The 18,836-nt window shown below is 38.2% G+C and overlaps 2 protein-coding genes across 3 annotated transcripts in view; both read right to left on the bottom strand.

Moving 5' to 3' along the window:
- LOC127864903 (uncharacterized) overlaps positions 1-2,981 on the bottom strand; it is a 32,703-nt gene extending 29,722 nt beyond the window's left edge. The window contains exon 1 of the mRNA XM_052404794.1: positions 2,870-2,981. Within this exon, the coding sequence (XP_052260754.1) occupies positions 2,870-2,981 (112 nt within the window). The remainder of the gene's footprint in view (positions 1-2,869) is intronic.
- A 2,997-nt stretch (positions 2,982-5,978) lies between these two features.
- Positions 5,979-18,836, bottom strand: part of LOC127869140 (uncharacterized) — a 32,364-nt gene continuing 19,506 nt past the window's right edge. For both annotated transcript variants that reach the window (XM_052411477.1, XM_052411478.1), the window contains exons 9-19: positions 17,698-17,768; positions 17,126-17,203; positions 16,799-16,859; positions 16,127-16,187; positions 15,640-15,787; positions 14,385-14,471; positions 12,674-12,828; positions 11,860-11,978; positions 11,106-11,183; positions 10,082-10,216; positions 5,979-7,877 (exon numbers count right to left, since the gene is read on the bottom strand). In XM_052411477.1, the coding sequence (XP_052267437.1) occupies positions 7,707-7,877; positions 10,082-10,216; positions 11,106-11,183; positions 11,860-11,978; positions 12,674-12,828; positions 14,385-14,471; positions 15,640-15,787; positions 16,127-16,187; positions 16,799-16,859; positions 17,126-17,203; positions 17,698-17,768 (1,164 nt within the window). In that variant the 3' untranslated portion in view covers positions 5,979-7,706. The remainder of the gene's footprint in view (positions 7,878-10,081; positions 10,217-11,105; positions 11,184-11,859; positions 11,979-12,673; positions 12,829-14,384; positions 14,472-15,639; positions 15,788-16,126; positions 16,188-16,798; positions 16,860-17,125; positions 17,204-17,697; positions 17,769-18,836) is intronic.

Genomic DNA, 18,836 nt, shown 5'->3' with positions numbered 1-18,836 from the left:
GGACTGCTCAGTCTGAGATAGGACGATACTTAACGCTCATGCGGACTGCACAGTCTGAGATAGGACGATACTTAACGCTCATGTGCGGACTGCACAGTCTGAGATAGGACGATACTTAACGCTCATGTGCGGACTGCACAGTCTGAGATAGGACGATACTTAACGCTCATGTGCGGACTGCACAGTCTGAGATAGGACGATACTTAACGCTCATGTGCGGACTGCACAGTCTGAGATAGGACGATACTTAACGCTCATGTGCGGACTGCACAGTCTGAGATAGGACGATACTTAACGCTCATGTGCGGACTGCACAGTCTGAGATAGGACGATACTTAACGCTCATGCATTCAGTTGATTTTTTCAGCGCCCAGCTTTATTGTAAGTAAAATCTGACAACTGAACAACACTTAACTGCAATACCTTATGGCAATCACGTACTAAAATTTAGTGACGTCATGATACGAGTCGTCTTCTGAGAAAACAGGACATAATGCGTGTGCGTAAAGTTTCGTCCAATATTAGCCTGTGCAGTTCACACAGGCTAATTAGGGACGACACTGTCCCCGTTTATGACATTTTTCGTTTAAATGAAGTCTCTTCTTAGCAAAAATCCAATTTAGGCGGAAAGTCGCGTCCCAGATTAGCCTGTGCAGTCCGCAGTTTTGTCAGAACGCGACTCATATGCATACCTTGATGTGAGACGGCGATTGCCGGTTTCTTTGTACGGTCCGTGTAAGACTGTGTGGTCACGCGTATCAAGGGGTGTTGAAATTACGTGTGAACAAGTAAAATAAGGTGTCGTTTGAAACAAACCCATCGTCGATAATAAAAATTAATTAGCTTCTTATAAAAGTTTGTTTATGAAAAACAATATGCCATTCGATTGCCCATGCACATTTTGAATATTCGGTTAAGTATATGAATATCCCAATATTATATGTCGACACCACTAATATTTATATTTAAAGCAATCATCCGTCCCTTCCTATGTGTACACCAATACTGTGTACACAATGCAAGAGATAGGACGATACTTAACGCTCATGCGGATTGCACAGTCTGAGATAGGACGATACTTAACGCTCATGCGGACTGCACAGTCTGAGATAGGACGATACTTAACGCTCATGCGGACTGCACAGTCTGAGATAGGACGATACTTAACGTTCATGTGCGGACTGCACAGTCTGAGATAGGACGATACTTAACGATCATGTGTGGACTGCACAGTCTGAGATAGGACGATACTTAACGCTCATGCGGACTGCACAGTCTGAGATAGGACGATACTTAACGCTCATGCGGACTGCACAGTCTGATAGAGGACGATACTTAACGCTCATGCGGACTGCACAGTCTGAGATAGGACGATACTTAACGTTCATGTGCGGACTGCACAGTCTGAGATAGGACGATACTTAACGCTCATGTGCGGACTGCACAGTCTGAGATAGGACGATACTTAACGCCATGTGCGGACTGCTCAGTCTGAGATAGGACGATACTTAACGCTCATATGCGGACTGCACAGTCTGAGATAGGACGATACTTAACGCTCATGCGGACTGCACAGTCTGAGATAGGACGATACTTAACGTTCATGTGCGGACTGCACAGTCTGAGATAGGACGATACTTAACGATCATGTGCGGACTGCACAGTCTGATAGAGGACGATACTTAACGCTCATGTGCTGACTGCACAGTCTGAGATAGGACGATACTTAACGTTCATGTGCGGACTGCACAGTCTGAGATAGGACGATACTTAACGCTCATGTGCGGACTGCACAGTCTGAGATAGGACGATACTTAACGCTCATGTGCGGACTGCACAGTCTGAGATAGGACGATACTTAACGCTCATGTGCGGACTGCACAGTCTGAGATAGGACGATACTTAACGCTCATGCATTCAGTTGATTTTTTCAGCGCCCAGCTTTATTGTAAGTAAAATCTGACAACTGAACAACACTTAACTGCAATACCTTATGGCAATCACGTACTAAAATTTAGTGACGTCATGATACGAGTCGTCTTCTGAGAAAACAGGACATAATGCGTGTGCGTAAAGTTTCGTCCAATATTAGCCTGTGCAGTTCACACAGGCTAATTAGGGACGACACTGTCCCCGTTTATGACATTTTTCGTTTAAATGAAGTCTCTTCTTAGCAAAAATCCAATTTAGGCGGAAAGTCGCGTCCCAGATTAGCCTGTGCAGTCCGCAGTTTTGTCAGAACGCGACTCATATGCATACCTTGATGTGAGACGGCGATTGCCGGTTTCTTCGTACGGTCCGTGTAAGACTGTGTGGTCACGCGTATCAAGGGGTGTTGAAATTACGTGTGAACAAGTAAAATAAGGTGTCGTTTGAAACAAACCCATCGTCGATAATAAAAATTAATTAGCTTCTTATAAAAGTTTGTTTATGGAAAACAATATGCCATTCGATTGCCCATGCACATTTTGAATATTCGGTTAAGTATATGAATATCCCAATATTATATGTCGACACCACTAATATTTATATTTAAAGCAATCATCCGTCCCTTCCTATGTGTACACCAATACTGTGTACACAATGCAAGTCATGTTTCCGCTCTCTTCCTTAACTGACAAAAGACATCATTTAAACCAAAAGAACCATGTACTTATACTTACCCCATAAAGCAAAATATATCGTTCCAGATCAGCATGTGCGTATTGCAGAGAATTATTAAAACAACCAAGACTAGGCGCGCAGATGTTCAGCTCAGAGTTAGCGAGAAAATTCATATACATGTAGTATATATTATATCATTTATTTTATTTTTTTATTTGCCACGCGTCACATATTAAGTTATATATCTTATATTATGCAACTATACTTCTGGTGCTTCCTGAATCCCGGCTGACAGGCCTACTGCCGGTGTCTCCTTTTCGGCTGTTCACGAAGCTTGATTCCCGGCTCTTCCGTGGCAGCGACGGAGAGGATGCCATTTGCGCTTGTTTGTCTTTTGCCTAATAATTTGTCGGTAATATAGTGTACTTGTCTCGTCTATTATGAGAAAGCGCGAACGATTGAAAAAGGGAATCGTTCAAATAAGTTCGTTTCTAATATAAATTCGTGTATTTTCTGGCCAAACCGAATCATTTGGAATATCTAAAATCATAAATACAAACATACCCACACAAAGAAAGACGTGAATGCGTTGCCCTTATGAGTTACTTCATTTGTGTAATTCAGGTATCTTTAGAACTAAACTGTGTATAATAATCGCATTGTAAGGAAAACAAGCATTTGTGAGGCGATGAACATCGTTATAAACGCTTGATTATTTGATCTTTATCGAGTAATTGTCATCAATAAAGTTAAACGAAACAATATGAATAATACTTTTTTTAGTCATAAGTGTTATTTCACTTATTTATATATAAGTTACACATTAACTTTTGAATGTTTGGTTTGTTGTTGTCTTGTATTGTTGTTTGAACATTTGTGAAAAGGTCCCTTTAAAAATAACCTAATGGAAAGCCTATAATATACAGTAAAACTGCGATAATTCGAGATAGCATGGGACTGACCTCGATGCTCCAGTAATCGCAGGTTTCGAGTTATCCATGGTACTATTCGTTTTCACTGTTTCAGTTGGTGATGCTTAACTTATGACCTCAAACGCTTTATTTACATGTAAGACGGTGCTAGAAAAGGCTTTTTAAAAATCGCTAATGGTTACAGCATACTAAACTAAACAATAAGAATGATCGTTAATTCATTTAATGTAATCAACATACACACATAATACATCTATAGTAACAAATATTCAAAACATATTCAATGAACATGATTCTGCGCAAATGACAAGAAGGAATTCAGTTAAGAGATTCCTATGTATTATCCGCTACGCTCTATTTTATACCATGCATGTTATCATAATTATTGATTGCCGGTAATTATATAATTATAATAAAAACTCTGCAGCTTTTATCTGCTTCGCAAAGGATGACAATTTGCAATGTTTCTCAAACTGCGACTAACTTCACACCTAATTAAGCGTGTTTTGTCTGCTTGATTGCGCTGTTTTCACAACTCGAATATTTTTAGCATCGACCAGACGAAAAAAATGTTTTCGAATAATTGCCAGTTAATTAGGTGTGAAATGCCTTTCAGGGACCAGCACACATCCTCGAGTTATCAAAAATCGCATGGTCGAGTTATTGCGGGTATTTATATATAGAAATTAAAGGAAAATGTTAGGGACTTCCTTTAATGCTCGATTAATCGCCAGTTTTCGAGAAATCGCCAGCTCGAGTTATTGCAATTCTACTGTAGAGAGAAATGTATTTTCTTTAGTTGCCCATTTACCAAGTCTAATGATTATTTACGAACTAATAACTTTAGCTCGCTGTGCTCTTTAAAACTATATTGTCAAGAACGAGTCATGGTAATGTCCGCTTTATCTACTAGTATTTTTTATATACACTTAATCAACGACAGTGTTTTCTTAAGATTAAATTATTCTAGTTTTATAATAAAGTTACACAAGCACATCAATAAAGCAACTGAGCCTCGCTCTGGGAAAACATAGTTTCATGCATGTGCGTAAAGTTCAGACATAGTTTCATGCATGTGCGTCAAGTTCAGACATAGTTTCATGCATGTGCGTCAAGTTCAGACATAGTTTCATGCATGTGCGTCAAGTTCAGACATAGTTTCATGCATGTGCGTAAAGTTCAGACATAGTTTCATGCATGTGCGTAAAGTTCAGACATAGTTTCATGCATGTGCGTCAAGTTCAGACATAGTTTCATGCATGTGCGTAAAGTTCAGACATAGTTTCATGCATGTGCGACAAGTTCAGACATAGTTTCATGCATGTGCGTAAAGTTCAGACATAGTTTCATGCATGTGCGTCAAGTTCAGACATAGTTTCATGCATGTGCGTCAAGTTCAGACATAGTTTCATGCATGTGCGACAAGTTCAGACATAGTTTCATGCATGTGCGTCAAGTTCAGACCCTGATTAGCCTGTGACGTCCGCAAAGGGGCTTCAAGGACAACGATTTCTTTCTTATCGGGATTTTCGCTTATGAAGACACTTCCTTTAATCGAAAATACCATAACATCGGAAAGTTTTGTCATTGATTGGCATGTGTGGACTGCACAGGGTAATCTCTTTCGATACTTTTTGCACAATCATTAAGTCTCGTTTTCACAAAGCAAGGCTCAAACAAATTTTACCGTCGGCAAATGTGAAGAAAATAGCAGCGTTTATTTGACAAATGTAATATCAAGGTGACGAAAATCTATTTTAAAAACATTTCAGCCTTTTCTATCACTATTTTCATCTACGAAAAAATTAAAAATAGAAGTTAACACGAGTTATTTAATAAAAATGTAGTAAATAACCCAACCATTGCAGTCCTTACAAAACGTTGTTTCTTGTTTTCTTGTTAAGCTTGTTCTAGACAAATCATTATTTTTCGACATTCAATTATTTTGTTTATATTTGGAATTAAAATAAGAATACCTGTAACATGAATGCAGATTCAAATTTGACAACTAAAAAATCAAACTATTTTTCTTATGTGTTTTGTAAACCACTTACCTGTTTTAACTATCCTCTATGTCCATTCAAACAGAGAAAAAACACCGACAGATGTCCATTTAAATAAGTAAAACAAGTACGGAAATACTTACTTTTTTGATCAACTGACTTTTTCTTATTTACAAATCTTAAAGAAATTGATTTCTGTAAATCTGTCTGAATAGATTATAATTATTTTATTGTGCGCTGCCTAACTGACTTCATAGTTAGTAGAGCTTTTGTTTTAAATCAATGAATTAACCTCGATTGACTATGCATGGGCAACGCTTTTGTTTAAAAGCACGAGCTACTTTAATTGAAAGCAAAACAAAAGTATCCGAATGCAGGTCGTAGTTCACAGAGGTCGTTGGTGTTGTTGTTGTTAACAAGGTCACAAAACAAACAGGGGCTGGTTTTATTATTTATTTCCTTCAATCAAAATGCTTTTCGCGCATTTTTATATATAACGTCTTGAAATGAATTTACTGACATGTGAATTTTTCAGGCAAAATTAAAATCATCAAGTTAATCAATAGATTTAATAAAAATAATAGATGAACAACATAACATTAGTACCAGACAAAACAAGCACGTTGCAAATGTATAGCCTCTACAATAATATAATTGAGAAAAAGAAGACATATTTTGGAGAAGTTCATGAAGCATAAATTGCATATGTGGTATCCATATAAATCTAAATGTTCATATCGCTTAACATTTCACATTAATTACTGGTCATTATTGATACTATACAATAACACCGATTATGTAACATTAAATTGTGGAATATTCTTATGTCATTTAGAATGTATACAAATGTTTTGGTCTAGCTATTGCATGCAATCAATTCATTTACTTCTATTATGCGCGCATTTCTTCCGGACGTGTCGTAATATATAAATATACAATATTAAACAAATTGGCGAGAAGCATGACTGGACAAACGACTTCGTTTTAGAAACAAAATCTCTCTTAACTAGACCATGTATGATTGAAGACCAGGCTAAGGTAGATGGCGTTGTGTTTACTTTTTTTTTAATTTATGCAGTCTTCACATGAGTCTCGTTTCTTGAAAACTGAGTGTAATGCATCAAGCACAAAGTGCCATCCCACATTAGCCTGTGCAGTCAACGCAGGATAGCAGCGGCTGCACCTGCCGCATAGGCTTGATTGCCGCTAAGAAAATACTTCCTTTAAATGAAAAATGCCATTAACTCGCTAAATGTCGTCCCCAAGTAGCTTTTGCGGAAAGCACCGGCTAATTTTGGACTACTACTTAGGCGCATTCATTAAGCCCAGTTTTTCTAGATCTAGGCTCATATATTTTTATATTTGCAATGTGACGTCTTTTGACTTACAATCTTTATATACAACGTTATTGAACATAAAACATAATGCACTTTTACTTTTTAAATCTAGCGCTCTGAATGTGGGTTGTATTTGCCCACATTTTATATGAATGCTCAAGGAACGTGTTCCACTACGTTGTTTTGACACCGGGCCCGCGGTTGCTAAGCATAGTAAGAGAAATCTGACGTATTAAACAGAAATCCACAAAATCAATGTAAAAAACAAGCATCGTTCATTTTAGGCGGTATGACTTTTAAAATTGATATATTCGAAAATAGCGAATTATCCTTCGATAATTACTGCAGAAACAAAACAACAAAACTTGCCATTTGGTTCTTAACTGAATCGCAAAATTAAGGTCTTTCTTTCTTCTGGCACATCTTTACCTAAGTAAGCTTTCATTAAACAAACACTAGTCAAAGTTGTACGTGAAAATTCAAGCCATTTTCTTTTTAAAATCCAATGATTTCTACTCCCAAATACACGTAAGTGTTCGCAACTCGAATCAATTGAGCCGCGTTTTAAGAAAACTGGACTTAATGCCTGTGCGTAAAGGGTCGTCCCAGATAAGCCTGTGCAGTTCGCACAGGCTAATCAGGAACGACACTTTCCGCTTTTATGGTATAATTACTTTCAAGGAAGTCTCTCCTTACCGAAAATCAACTTTAGGCGGAAAGTGTCGTCCCTGTTTAGCCTGTGCGGACTGCACAGGCTAATCCGGGACGACACTTTACCCACATGAACTTTGCCCAACTTTTACAGAACGCGACTCAATTAATACAAAATCCTAATACACAAACGCATCCTGACTTTTCGCCCCGTGAAGCGAGTTGCGCATGAAACGCTTGGACGAGACGTACTCCAGCGACTTGAGTAGTGTGACCTTTTTATACTGCTGCCAGTCGACGCTGATCTGAAGGCGGTCCTGCAGCTCCTGCTCAGACGGGTATGGGCACAGCTGAGAATACATATATATAACACTATTGAGTCGCGTCGAGCGAAAATGGGTCTTATTCTATATGCGGCCAGCGTCGGTACAGACAAGCCTGTGCGCAATCTGGCCATGAGACATCCCGTTCGTTAATGAGATCAGGAAGCCTTGAATGACTTCACAGAGAACATGTGATCTCCTAATCAGACAGCCTGAATGCATACGCTAGCCTAGAGCTACGCGGGCCGTATAAGGCATAAGACATATGTGTCGCGTTCTGAGAAAACTGGGCATTATGCCTGTGCGTAAAGTTTCGTCCCAGATAAGCCTGTGCAGTCCGCACAGGCTAATCAGGGACGACACTTTCCGCTTTAACAAGATTTTCGGTAAGAAGGGAATTCCTTTAAACGAAAAATACCATAAAAGCGGAAAGTGTTGTCCCTGATTAGCCTGTGCGGACTGCACAGGCTAATCTGGGATGACAGTTTACGCACATGCATTATGCCCAGTTTTCTCAGATCGCGACACATATTTTCGCATGTCGCGGAACTACTATCCTCAGCACTGATGTTCTAAAATGGTGAAGTCTAAGAACTTTTTTATATAATTGTTTAACATTAACGCGGAAGTCAGAACGCAATCCATGTATTAAGTGACTTATAGAATTATTTGAGAATATTCTATGTAAGTAAAAATACTCTATGTATTGTGTTGTGACTTAAGTGACAATTTTACAACAACAAAAAATCAGAAATGTTCTATAAACAACATCGGTCTACGATCGCCTATTACGGTTGGATGAATGTAGATGCACGTAAACAAAGTAAAAACAATATTTTACAAAAATACATAAATCAAATTTAATTTGACTTCAACGATACACAAAAATGACAATTTTCTTTTTTCATTATGAAAAACCATGTAAAGTCATTTGTTTTTTGCTTTTTATTTGGTGAATGATTTAATATTTGTTCCACTCGTGGTCATAAAGTATATTATCACAATTGACTTCACAATTCAAGAACACAGTTTTTATACAAATTATTGTCAAAACAAGGCAATAAATCTATTATTGGCATACGTCGCATCACATTAAGGCAACCGTGTATCCTTTTGACGTAATTTCACAAATTTACCAATAATTTGACGTATGGAGGAAATCCTCCCTCGCGCCTGACGCCGCTACACAAAACTATCCCACGTTTAAAATCACCTTTCAACATGGCCTCATATATAACGATATCAATAATTATCACGTCATCAGTGTCATTATTCATGAATCCGTTACCTGTATGACGTCATAATGTCATAACTTTACTGTATATAAAGTCATAATGTATAATGCCACTATTGATATCTATCATCTTGTTTGACACAGCACACTCCTCCTTTTATTTGACGTCACTACCGACTTATATTACAGGTTTGAAATAACTTCATACACATATTTTCTGCTTGACGTCGACATCCAGCCATACATCGGGTTGGTTCCGAACTGATTGTCTGATGCAAGAGACCAACTAAAATCCAGCATGACGTAAAAATCTAACTCATTTGTGTCTGACTTGAGCAAAAATATTTTAAGATTGACGCCACAAGCCATGACCCGTTGTAAAACTTCACAATAAGACACAGATTCATTACCCTTTTACCTCCAATTTAAAGTCACGACGATGTAATTTAACAGAAACCTACGTTCTCACGTCAATATTACAAGAGAGGTTACTTGTCAAAAAACAAACCTCCTTCGTGTATGCCGCCACTGGAGCAAACATACATCGTGTTTTTCGTCATTACATAAAATTCCTTCTTTAATGACGCCCAAAAACAAAACTATTTTTGTATGACGTCAAAACACAAATATTTCTTCTGCCTGAGTCGCACACAAAAATTGCTTTATGACATCTCAACAGACACCACAATGTACAACATCGCTACCCTAAAACAAGCCTTCCTTTTGTTTGATATCATTATACGAACCTAACTTTCGCCTTCCGTCACTACACAACCCTCTCTTATGCCTGACGTCCCTACTAAATCGCACGACTCGTCTGGCGTAACTCCCTAAAAATACCCCATCACTGACCTAACTTATGAAGCCTACCACATTTATGACGTCACTTCACGAACCTTTTTATCTAACGTTACTATACACACTTCCTGTTTTCGTCTGACGTCAAGACACAACCCTAAACCATGCTAGACGTCAAAACAGGGTCACGCAATCCTACCTCTTGTCTGAGGTCACGCAGAAGTTTCTCGGAGGCATGATCCTTGTAGAAGTTCTTGTCCAGCAACAGGCAATCGGCCCCGGAACTTATTATAGAAAAGCTTGGCTGGTCGCCGAATATCAGATCCGTAAGACCCTGTGGTGGATTATAGGAAGTTTTCAAAATCTCCATTTAACGCTTTACCACTTGGATATGTATTTGGACGCATTGTAGTCCCGTAGAAAGTTGTATTTAGTTAAGGCATTTCTTACTAAATTCAAGTTTAAAGGCTTCTTTTACCAACCTTAGATAATGCTGAGCAGCAAACAGCACAAAACCTGAACAGCCTGCGAGTTACTCGCAGGTTGTTCTGGTTCTTTGCTGTTTGCACATAGCCATTTTCAATTTGTTTCTGACAGGGAAAGGGTTAACGGTGAATTCTATTTTACAATAAAAATATGCATTTGATATTGTTATTTGTAAATGTTAAAACAAATGTATATGACTTGCAGTTTAACTTAGACATTACATCGGTGACCTTGCACTGTCATTTGGTTAGTCCTTTGACTTAATAACAACCACTTGTATGTTAGTCAATTTGTCTGAGTTGAAAGTTACCGGGCTCTTATATGCGTATGAATCGAGTACTTTTAATCCATACATTTTGGCACAACTATTTTGACATCTTTGGGACGGGAGACGGTGTGTCGGATAAAATAATCAGATGGCTGTTTTAACCCATTTATGCCTTGCGTCTTGAAAAAATGCATTGGCAAACAGCGTAGACCCAGATGAGACGCCGCATGATGCGGCGTCTCATTTGGGTCTACTATGTTCGCGGCGTCTCATCTGGGTCTACACTGTTTGCTTAAAAGGAATTTTTGTAAGAACTATTCTAAATATAGAAATAAATATACTAGACATCCCTAATTTTGAAAATACATTGATCCAATTTACAAGGATGGGAGAGTCCACTAGGAATAAATGGGTTAAATGTCAAGATCGGATGGCAATCAGTCAAGATAGAGAACGTGATTATACTTACAAACACTTGACCCTTCAATAACGTTTGCACGTGCACAAACTCTGGATTGATGTCCTTTTCCTCAATAAAGCTGTCATCCTAAAATCATAAGCAGGAATTTCCACGAAGCAATCACTTGTATCAATGTTATCTAAATAATAACTGTTCACAACAAATGTGTCATCAGTGATAAAAAAAATTGGCGAAATGAGTGTATGTTTCGTTAAAAAAATGCCGACTGGAAAACGGTCTTTAATGCATGTGCGTTAAGTGTCGCTCCAGATACGCCTGTGCAGTCAAAACATGTTTATATTTTACGCACAGGCGTTAAACCCTGTTTTCCCGTAACGAGGCTAAAATAAGTAATCGGTAGCGGAGTTTTATGGATTTCGTGTCCGTCTGGAATCACGAGGTACCTGTTCGATCCTCACTATGGAGGTGCTCTTTTAATCTCAAAAAGTTCAAATACATCAAGTACTGGTTCACTTTGAAAAAGGACTTGATAGCACAAAATAAGCAAATGCGAGCTGAAAGCAATACATGTAGGTTACAAATTATTGATTGATTATTAATAGGGAGGAACACTCTTTGAATGACTTTACAAAACGTATCGAATAGCATTCAGTTTAGATCAACAACGAGCGGGGGAGACCACGATGCAAGTGATGCTGTACGACAATCTGGAGCACCAACAGCGCACGGCTACCTTTGAGCAGAGAGTTGGCGTGACCATCCGAGTGACCGACGAGAAGAAGAAAAAAGAAGCCCGACCTACCCTGAGTTTAATACCGGCGTCTATATCCTCGATGATGGTGCGCACGTGGGGCTGGTACCCAAGCAACTCGTGCTCTTCTTCGATTGCCAGGCTTGCAGAACGGTCCCTTTGTGGGGGAACTGGGGATGACATGTACCCATTACTAGCAAATTAAAAGTGTTATATTTAAGCCGCGAATTTGGAAAACTGGACTTAATGCATATGCGCAAAATGTCGTGTCAGATTAGCACATGCAGTTCGCACAGGCTAATAAGGTACGACACTTTTCGCCTTGACTCTATTTTTATTTTAAAAATACATTTACTTCATTTAAACAACAAATCCCTTAAAGCGGGAAGTGTCGTCCTCGGTTAGCATGAGCGGACTGCACAGGCTAATATAAAACGACACTTTATGCACATGAATTTAGCCCAGTTTTCCAAGAATGATGCTTATATTCAACAAATATGTACATATCAGGTTAAATACTTGTTAATTTGTGTCATCAGAATCATAAGCGTCGTCGATGTAATCGTTATCGCCACTTTTGAACACATTATATTCGATATCATCACCACATGGCAATTAGCAGCAGCAGCAGCGGAAATGAAATTATATTCGACGTCAGCAGCATCATGAGCAGCAAAATGGTCGTCGTTTTTGTCATTTTATTAAAATCGCCGTCATGACTTTTTTTTCATACACGTATTTTTTCGTAGCCGTGTTCGCCTTGATATAATAAAATCATGACCAGCAATTCACAATTTACAAGTTTAAATAACAATTTAATAGTGTGTAGTTAAACAATATGTAACGACACTAAAACAGTTCCTACCGAGGGATTTGATTTCTGGGGTTTTTGGCTTGCGAACCAGGGCCTTCCAGTCGGCGGGTCGTTCTGGTTCGGTGAAAGTCCTATGCGCAGGCGCGGTGATACCAGGGTGACCGAGCCTGGGGCCGGAACTGGACTTCATCTCGGAGAGGTCAATTCTGAAAGTTGCATCGTGTCAGATGACGGCTAAATCAAACGCTGTTAGTCATGAGCATGCGAAACTTAGTTGGTCATTAAAAAAAAACATACTTTGCTGCCGTTTATGACTTATTTCAATAATCACTGTTTAAATAAATAAACGTTTTGTGTAATTAAATACCCGAACAAGGGAAACAAATTGTCGCAAAACCAGGGTTTCAAATTTTTTTTTTATTTATAACTAGAGCTTTGTCACAGACGTGACGTAAACCCCCACATGCTGCATTGACACAATAGTTTGCATGTTGTCTTCACAAAACAAGAGAATCTAATTTCTGGCGATTTTTAAGAATTATTATGCCATTATCATTTATGGCCATTTTGACCTTTGAACTGTTTAATTCTTTGCATGACACGCCGTCCAATGACTGTGAACACAATTTATGTACAGAGTCATTTTAAAATCTCACAATCAATGACATAAATATGGCCCGGACAAGCTCATTTATAGCCATTTTTTACTTTTGAACTCAAAGTGTGACCTTGACCTTTGAGATATTGACGAAATTCTTTCGCATGACACACCGTCCAATGATTGTGAACAAATGTACCGAGTAATTTTAAAATCTCACAATTAATGACATAGTTATGGCCCAGACGAGATCATTTATGGCCATTTTTGACCTTTAAACTCACAGTGTAACCTTGACGTTGCAGATATTGACGTAATTCTTTCGCATGACACACCGTCCAATGATTGTGAACAAATGTGCGAAATGGTTTTAAATCTCACAAAGAACGACATAGTTATGGCCCCGACAAGCTCATTTATGGCCATTTTTGTAATTTGAACTCGAAGTGTGACATTGACCTTGGAGATATTGACGTAATTCTTTCGTGCGACACACCGTCCAATGATGGTGAACAAATGTGCCAAATGATTTTTAAATCTCACAATGGTCGACATAGTTATGGCCAGGACAAGCTCATTTATGGCTATTTTTGACATTTGAACTCAAAGTGTGACCTTGACCTTGGAGATATCGACGTAATTCTTTCGCGCGACACACCGTCCAATATAGGCGAACAAATGTGCCGAATGATGTTAAAATCTCACAATGAACAACATAGTTATGGCCCGGACAAGCTTGATCCGCCCGCCCGCCAGCCGACATTCGCCAATCTAATAACCAGTTTTTTCCTTCGGAAAACCTGGTTAAAAATGGGTGGTTAACTGTTTTCCGACGAATTAAATGAGCTTATAAATGCTGAAAGCACCAATACATATTAAAACTAAAGCAGTCATGTGACGTGGTGAACATATTACTATTGCTAAATATCATTTAATATGACCCATTCAATCTCAATCTTCGTTGAGAGAAGTCCGCACAGGCTAATCGGGGACGACATTATCAGTCTAAAGAGGACATTTGTTAAGAGGAGCATCATTTACACAAAAATCTATAAGGGCGGAAAGTGTCGTCCCTAAATAGCCTGTGCGGACTGCACACGCTTATTTGGGATAACACTTTACGCACATGCATTAAGCCCAGTGTTCCCAGACGTAGGCTCTTACTTTAAAGGCCAAAGACTCGGAATCCTTGGCGTGTCACTCGAGGAATTCTCCCGTCGCGGCGTCTCTTGCTTCTCTTCTTCCGGATGCCTGAAGGTCACATTTCAATAAGCGAACTCGTTACGAAATATTTCCATCGTAATGAAATCAAAATAGTTCATCATAAGTCACTTGATAAGATATGCGTTCTCATGGTATTTGGACATGGTGATGATCCAGTTAAGGGAAAGTCTGGTGTACAAAACATGTATATTTGTCAGATTGGGGATGAGGTGGCGAGTAATCGTCGAAACTCACGGTATACAGTGAAATCATTTGTATTATTCGTCATATTTTTTAACGGTTGTGCAAGAAACGACTTTTTCGTGGACACGTTATTTGGTGGATTTCTGATTTGGGAAAAAGGCGAGGAGTTTGCGTCAGGCACTATCCGGTGTGTTTGATTCAATCCTTAGATCGGTCCATGCACGAAATCAACGAAAGCTAATATCCAACGAATAGTTATGATTTAACAGTACTATTGTCAGTACATGATCTCTCAAGAAGCATAGTATTTTTTAGAAAAAGTGGTAACCGTCAATAGTGGCGAGTAACCAGCAGGGTAATAATGATTATAAAACAGTCTGTGTTGATATGGGACACCTTTGTTATCATTAAACACATGCACTATTTGTTGGAATGATCATGTAACATCCATCGAAATCAAAGAAGAATAACGCATTTCATTGATAGTTTAGCAAATACTTGTTTAAACGAAATATACTTTAAATTACCATGAAAAGCAAAAAGCGAGGTATATTATTAAGGAGTTAGCGTTTGCTTGTAAAGGCCTGTGGTTCGAACCCCCAATGTATTATTTTCTCGTTTGTTCTTGTTATTAAATTAATTGTAAACTTTTATAAATATAACACTTTTGTTAGAATATTTATTTAAATACTGTGTTTTTTAAAAACTACGAATAATTAGTTAAACAGACCATTTAATTGATTTTATTTTGTTTTAGAAAATCAAAACAAATAGCAGCAACAATACAGTATAACTTCAAACAAAACCATGCAAGCCAAACATTCAGTTGAAACAAACAAAGCATTCACCCGAGTCTGTCGCGAGCAAAGTATCATGCAGTTTCAATAAGTCATTAAAGTTTCACATTAGTGCTGCCTACCTTAAACGTTAAATTGTATATAATACATGCTTTCTTTAGATTTCCAGTTTGAAAATTTTCATTTTAATGCTTAAATAATTAGTAATTTATAACCTGAATGGAGCCACGCGACCGTTATCCAGCATCTCCACCTCTTCCGTTTCCGCCATGGGCACGCCCATTTCTGGTAGAAACCGTCGCCACTCAAGCCGCTTGAGCATGACGTCACGACGTTCTTTGCTAGTCATCTGTGCAACTGGCTCTGTAGAAGAGAAATACAACGTACCAATATTGCGTTTGCGTAAAATGTTGCCCCAGGTTAGCATTTGTAGTCCGCACATGCAAAGCAGGGACGATACTTTCTGCCTACACTGGATGTTCGTTAAGTAGAGACCTCCTTTAAATTCCATCAAAGCGAAAAGTGGTGTCCCTGCTAAGCTTGTGCGAACTGCACAGGCTAATCTAGGATGACACTTTATGCACATGCACAAGTTTTCACAGAGCGAGGATAAAATAATATTCAACACTTCTAACTGCATTATTTAATGCATTATTTATCAATTGTAAACTCGATTCACTCTATCTACAATTGCCTACTTACTTTTTTTCTTCCACTCAAAAGCTTCAACCCGTTTTAGTTTCTTCAAGACTTGAACGCTTCCCTGAATACAAACAGATCTTGAAATTTTATTTGAAATAAGTAACTGCTTGACGTTTTGATATCCATATATAGGTTGCTTTTAAAATATGTGAATAAATGTGTCTTGTTCTGTAAAAGCTGGGCATAATGCATGTGCGTGAAGTGTCGTCCCAGATTAACTTGATTTTTGGTAAGGAGGGTCTTCCTTGAAACTAAAAATACCATTAAAGCGGAAAGTGTCGTCCCTGATTAGCCTGTGCGGACTGCACAGGCTAATCTGGGACGACACTTTACGCATATGAATTAAGCCAAGTTTTCTCAGAACAAGACACAAATCATGATATAGCCCGCGCTCTTGAAAAATCGCGCTTAACGATCAAATGGGTCAAGTATCCTCCCAGATTACCGATGCAGTCCTAATCAGGGACGATACTTTACTTTTTATGATTATTTTTCGTTTAAAATAAGTCTCTTCTAAACAAAAATCTTGTCTAGACGGATCGCACAGGCTAATCTGGGTTGACACTATACATGCATTAAACCCATTTTTCTCACAGTGTGGGTCATACATATTTAAAACCGTTTAATATGGAATATATGAATGTCATTTAAACATATCGGCTCTATACTTACTGATTTAACGATGATAAGCCAGTCGGAGAAATGTGAATCTCGAACTATCACGTCCCGGTTTCTAAAAGTATGCGTGTTACATTTATTTATAAGGATACATATGTGTTCTTGTTTTGATATATTATGCATATATATATATATATATATATATATATATATATATATATATATATAAGTATATATATATAAGTAGTGATCACGATGTGATGCACTATTTTGTACTTAACTTAATCACGAAGATGGTAAGGACGATGAACAATGCAAAATATGACAGCACAATCAATTTGATAAAAAAAATATGATTGTATACGTGTTCGAAACCCTTACTTGAAATACAGGAACTGACATTTCTTCGGGTTTTCTGAAAGAATGTGTATCGGCCAATCAGCAAGGCAGCTCAAACTCCTGTAAACATTATACAAGTATGTGAGACGAAGTACTGACGAACCTTTCACAATCATATAAAGTTTCGACTTTTGATGTAAGTTTAATTTTAAGTTTAGCTATTTTCAGAACGTAAGCGCGCACATTTGATTTCCAACAATAGCCAAAACAAATACATTTTCAGCAGCGCTCTAAGAAAACGAGACATAATACAAGCGCGGTCCGCCCAGGCTATTTAGGGATGCCACTTTTCGCCTAGACTGCGGGATGTACAGGCTATTTAGGGATGCCACTTTTCGCCTAGACTGCGGAATGTACAGGCTTATCTGGGATGACACTGTACGCACATGCATCGAGCGCCGTTTTTCCACAGCACGGCTCATGTTAATTGCTCGCCATGTTTTTTTTTAAATTCATGATAGCATTTTTATTGAAGCAATTACATAAATAAGGAGTAAAACCATCTGCAAATGCGATGAAATTATCTCATCAAACAGGGACATGTTTTTTCTTACTTGAGGAAAATTTCTTGATCCGGGTCGTTCAAAGTTTTAACGCCGCCAGCCATAAATATTTTGTGGTAATCCTGAAAGATTGCGAAAAATATATATAGCCTTTACACACAAAAAACGCAGAATTATATTTTTCTTAATTTATTTGAGCCGTGTTCCGTAAAAGGGGGGTTTCAATTCATATGCGTAAAGTGTTGTCCGATATTAGCCTGTACACTTTCCGCTTTTATCATGATATTATGAAAGTCTTATGAAAGTCTCTTCTTAGCAAAAATCCAGTTGAGCCGGAAAGTGTCGTCCCTGATTCGCCTGTGCGTACCAAACAGGCTTTTCTGGGACGACACTTTACGCACATGCATTAAATTTCCTTTTCACAGAGCGCGGCACATTTACATATGCAATTGGTGTATGCATACGTGTTTGGTTTTTAATGAGTATCATTGTGATTTGTTTTTATTTTTGTTGTTGTTGTGTGTTGTTTTTGTTGTGACTGTTTGTGTTAAGGTAACATTATCTGTGCACAGCTTCACGTTTACAATGATAACAGTCTGTCTTGGTTTTCGTCCTTTTTATTCGATTTGTTAACGAGGTTGGCATTATTTAGACAATTACACACGACAGAGCTGGGCCGGACGTCTATAATCGGTCCGATGCCGACATAACGGCCATTATGCGGCTAGGGCCGATTTTAGACGTCCGGCCCAGCTCTGCTGTGTGTTATCGTTTATATCACAGATCATACTATTTTGGTCTTTCACTAAAATTTATACAGAACCAGCTTTCCGTACTTTTATTTTCATTCAATCGATTACGCAATTTATGACGTACCTCATGTGACGTAATTTCAATGACGAAACTACCTAGACTCTCCGGGTTGTAGGACAACAATTCGAACATGGACTGTTTTTATGTAACAGTTAAATATTTTTTAAGCATCGAACGATTCCAAAACGTTTTTCGGATTTTGTGTTTGTCATGCATAATATGGAGCTTCGATAGAAATAAAATTATTGTAATCGCTTCGACATTCGATTTCGTAAATCGTGTTTATGATAACAGAGATTACTGTATAAGCATTCGTTGCAATCATTTAAAAAAAGTGCGATTAAAATCAAAATATATAAACGGATGGAATAACAGAA

This window comes from Dreissena polymorpha, chromosome 1, assembly GCF_020536995.1.
Source record: "Dreissena polymorpha isolate Duluth1 chromosome 1, UMN_Dpol_1.0, whole genome shotgun sequence".
NCBI classification, from domain to species: Eukaryota; Metazoa; Mollusca; class Bivalvia; order Myida; family Dreissenidae; genus Dreissena; species Dreissena polymorpha.
The sequence above is the reverse complement of the archived record's forward strand: the minus strand, read 5'-3'. Positions and strand labels throughout refer to the sequence as shown.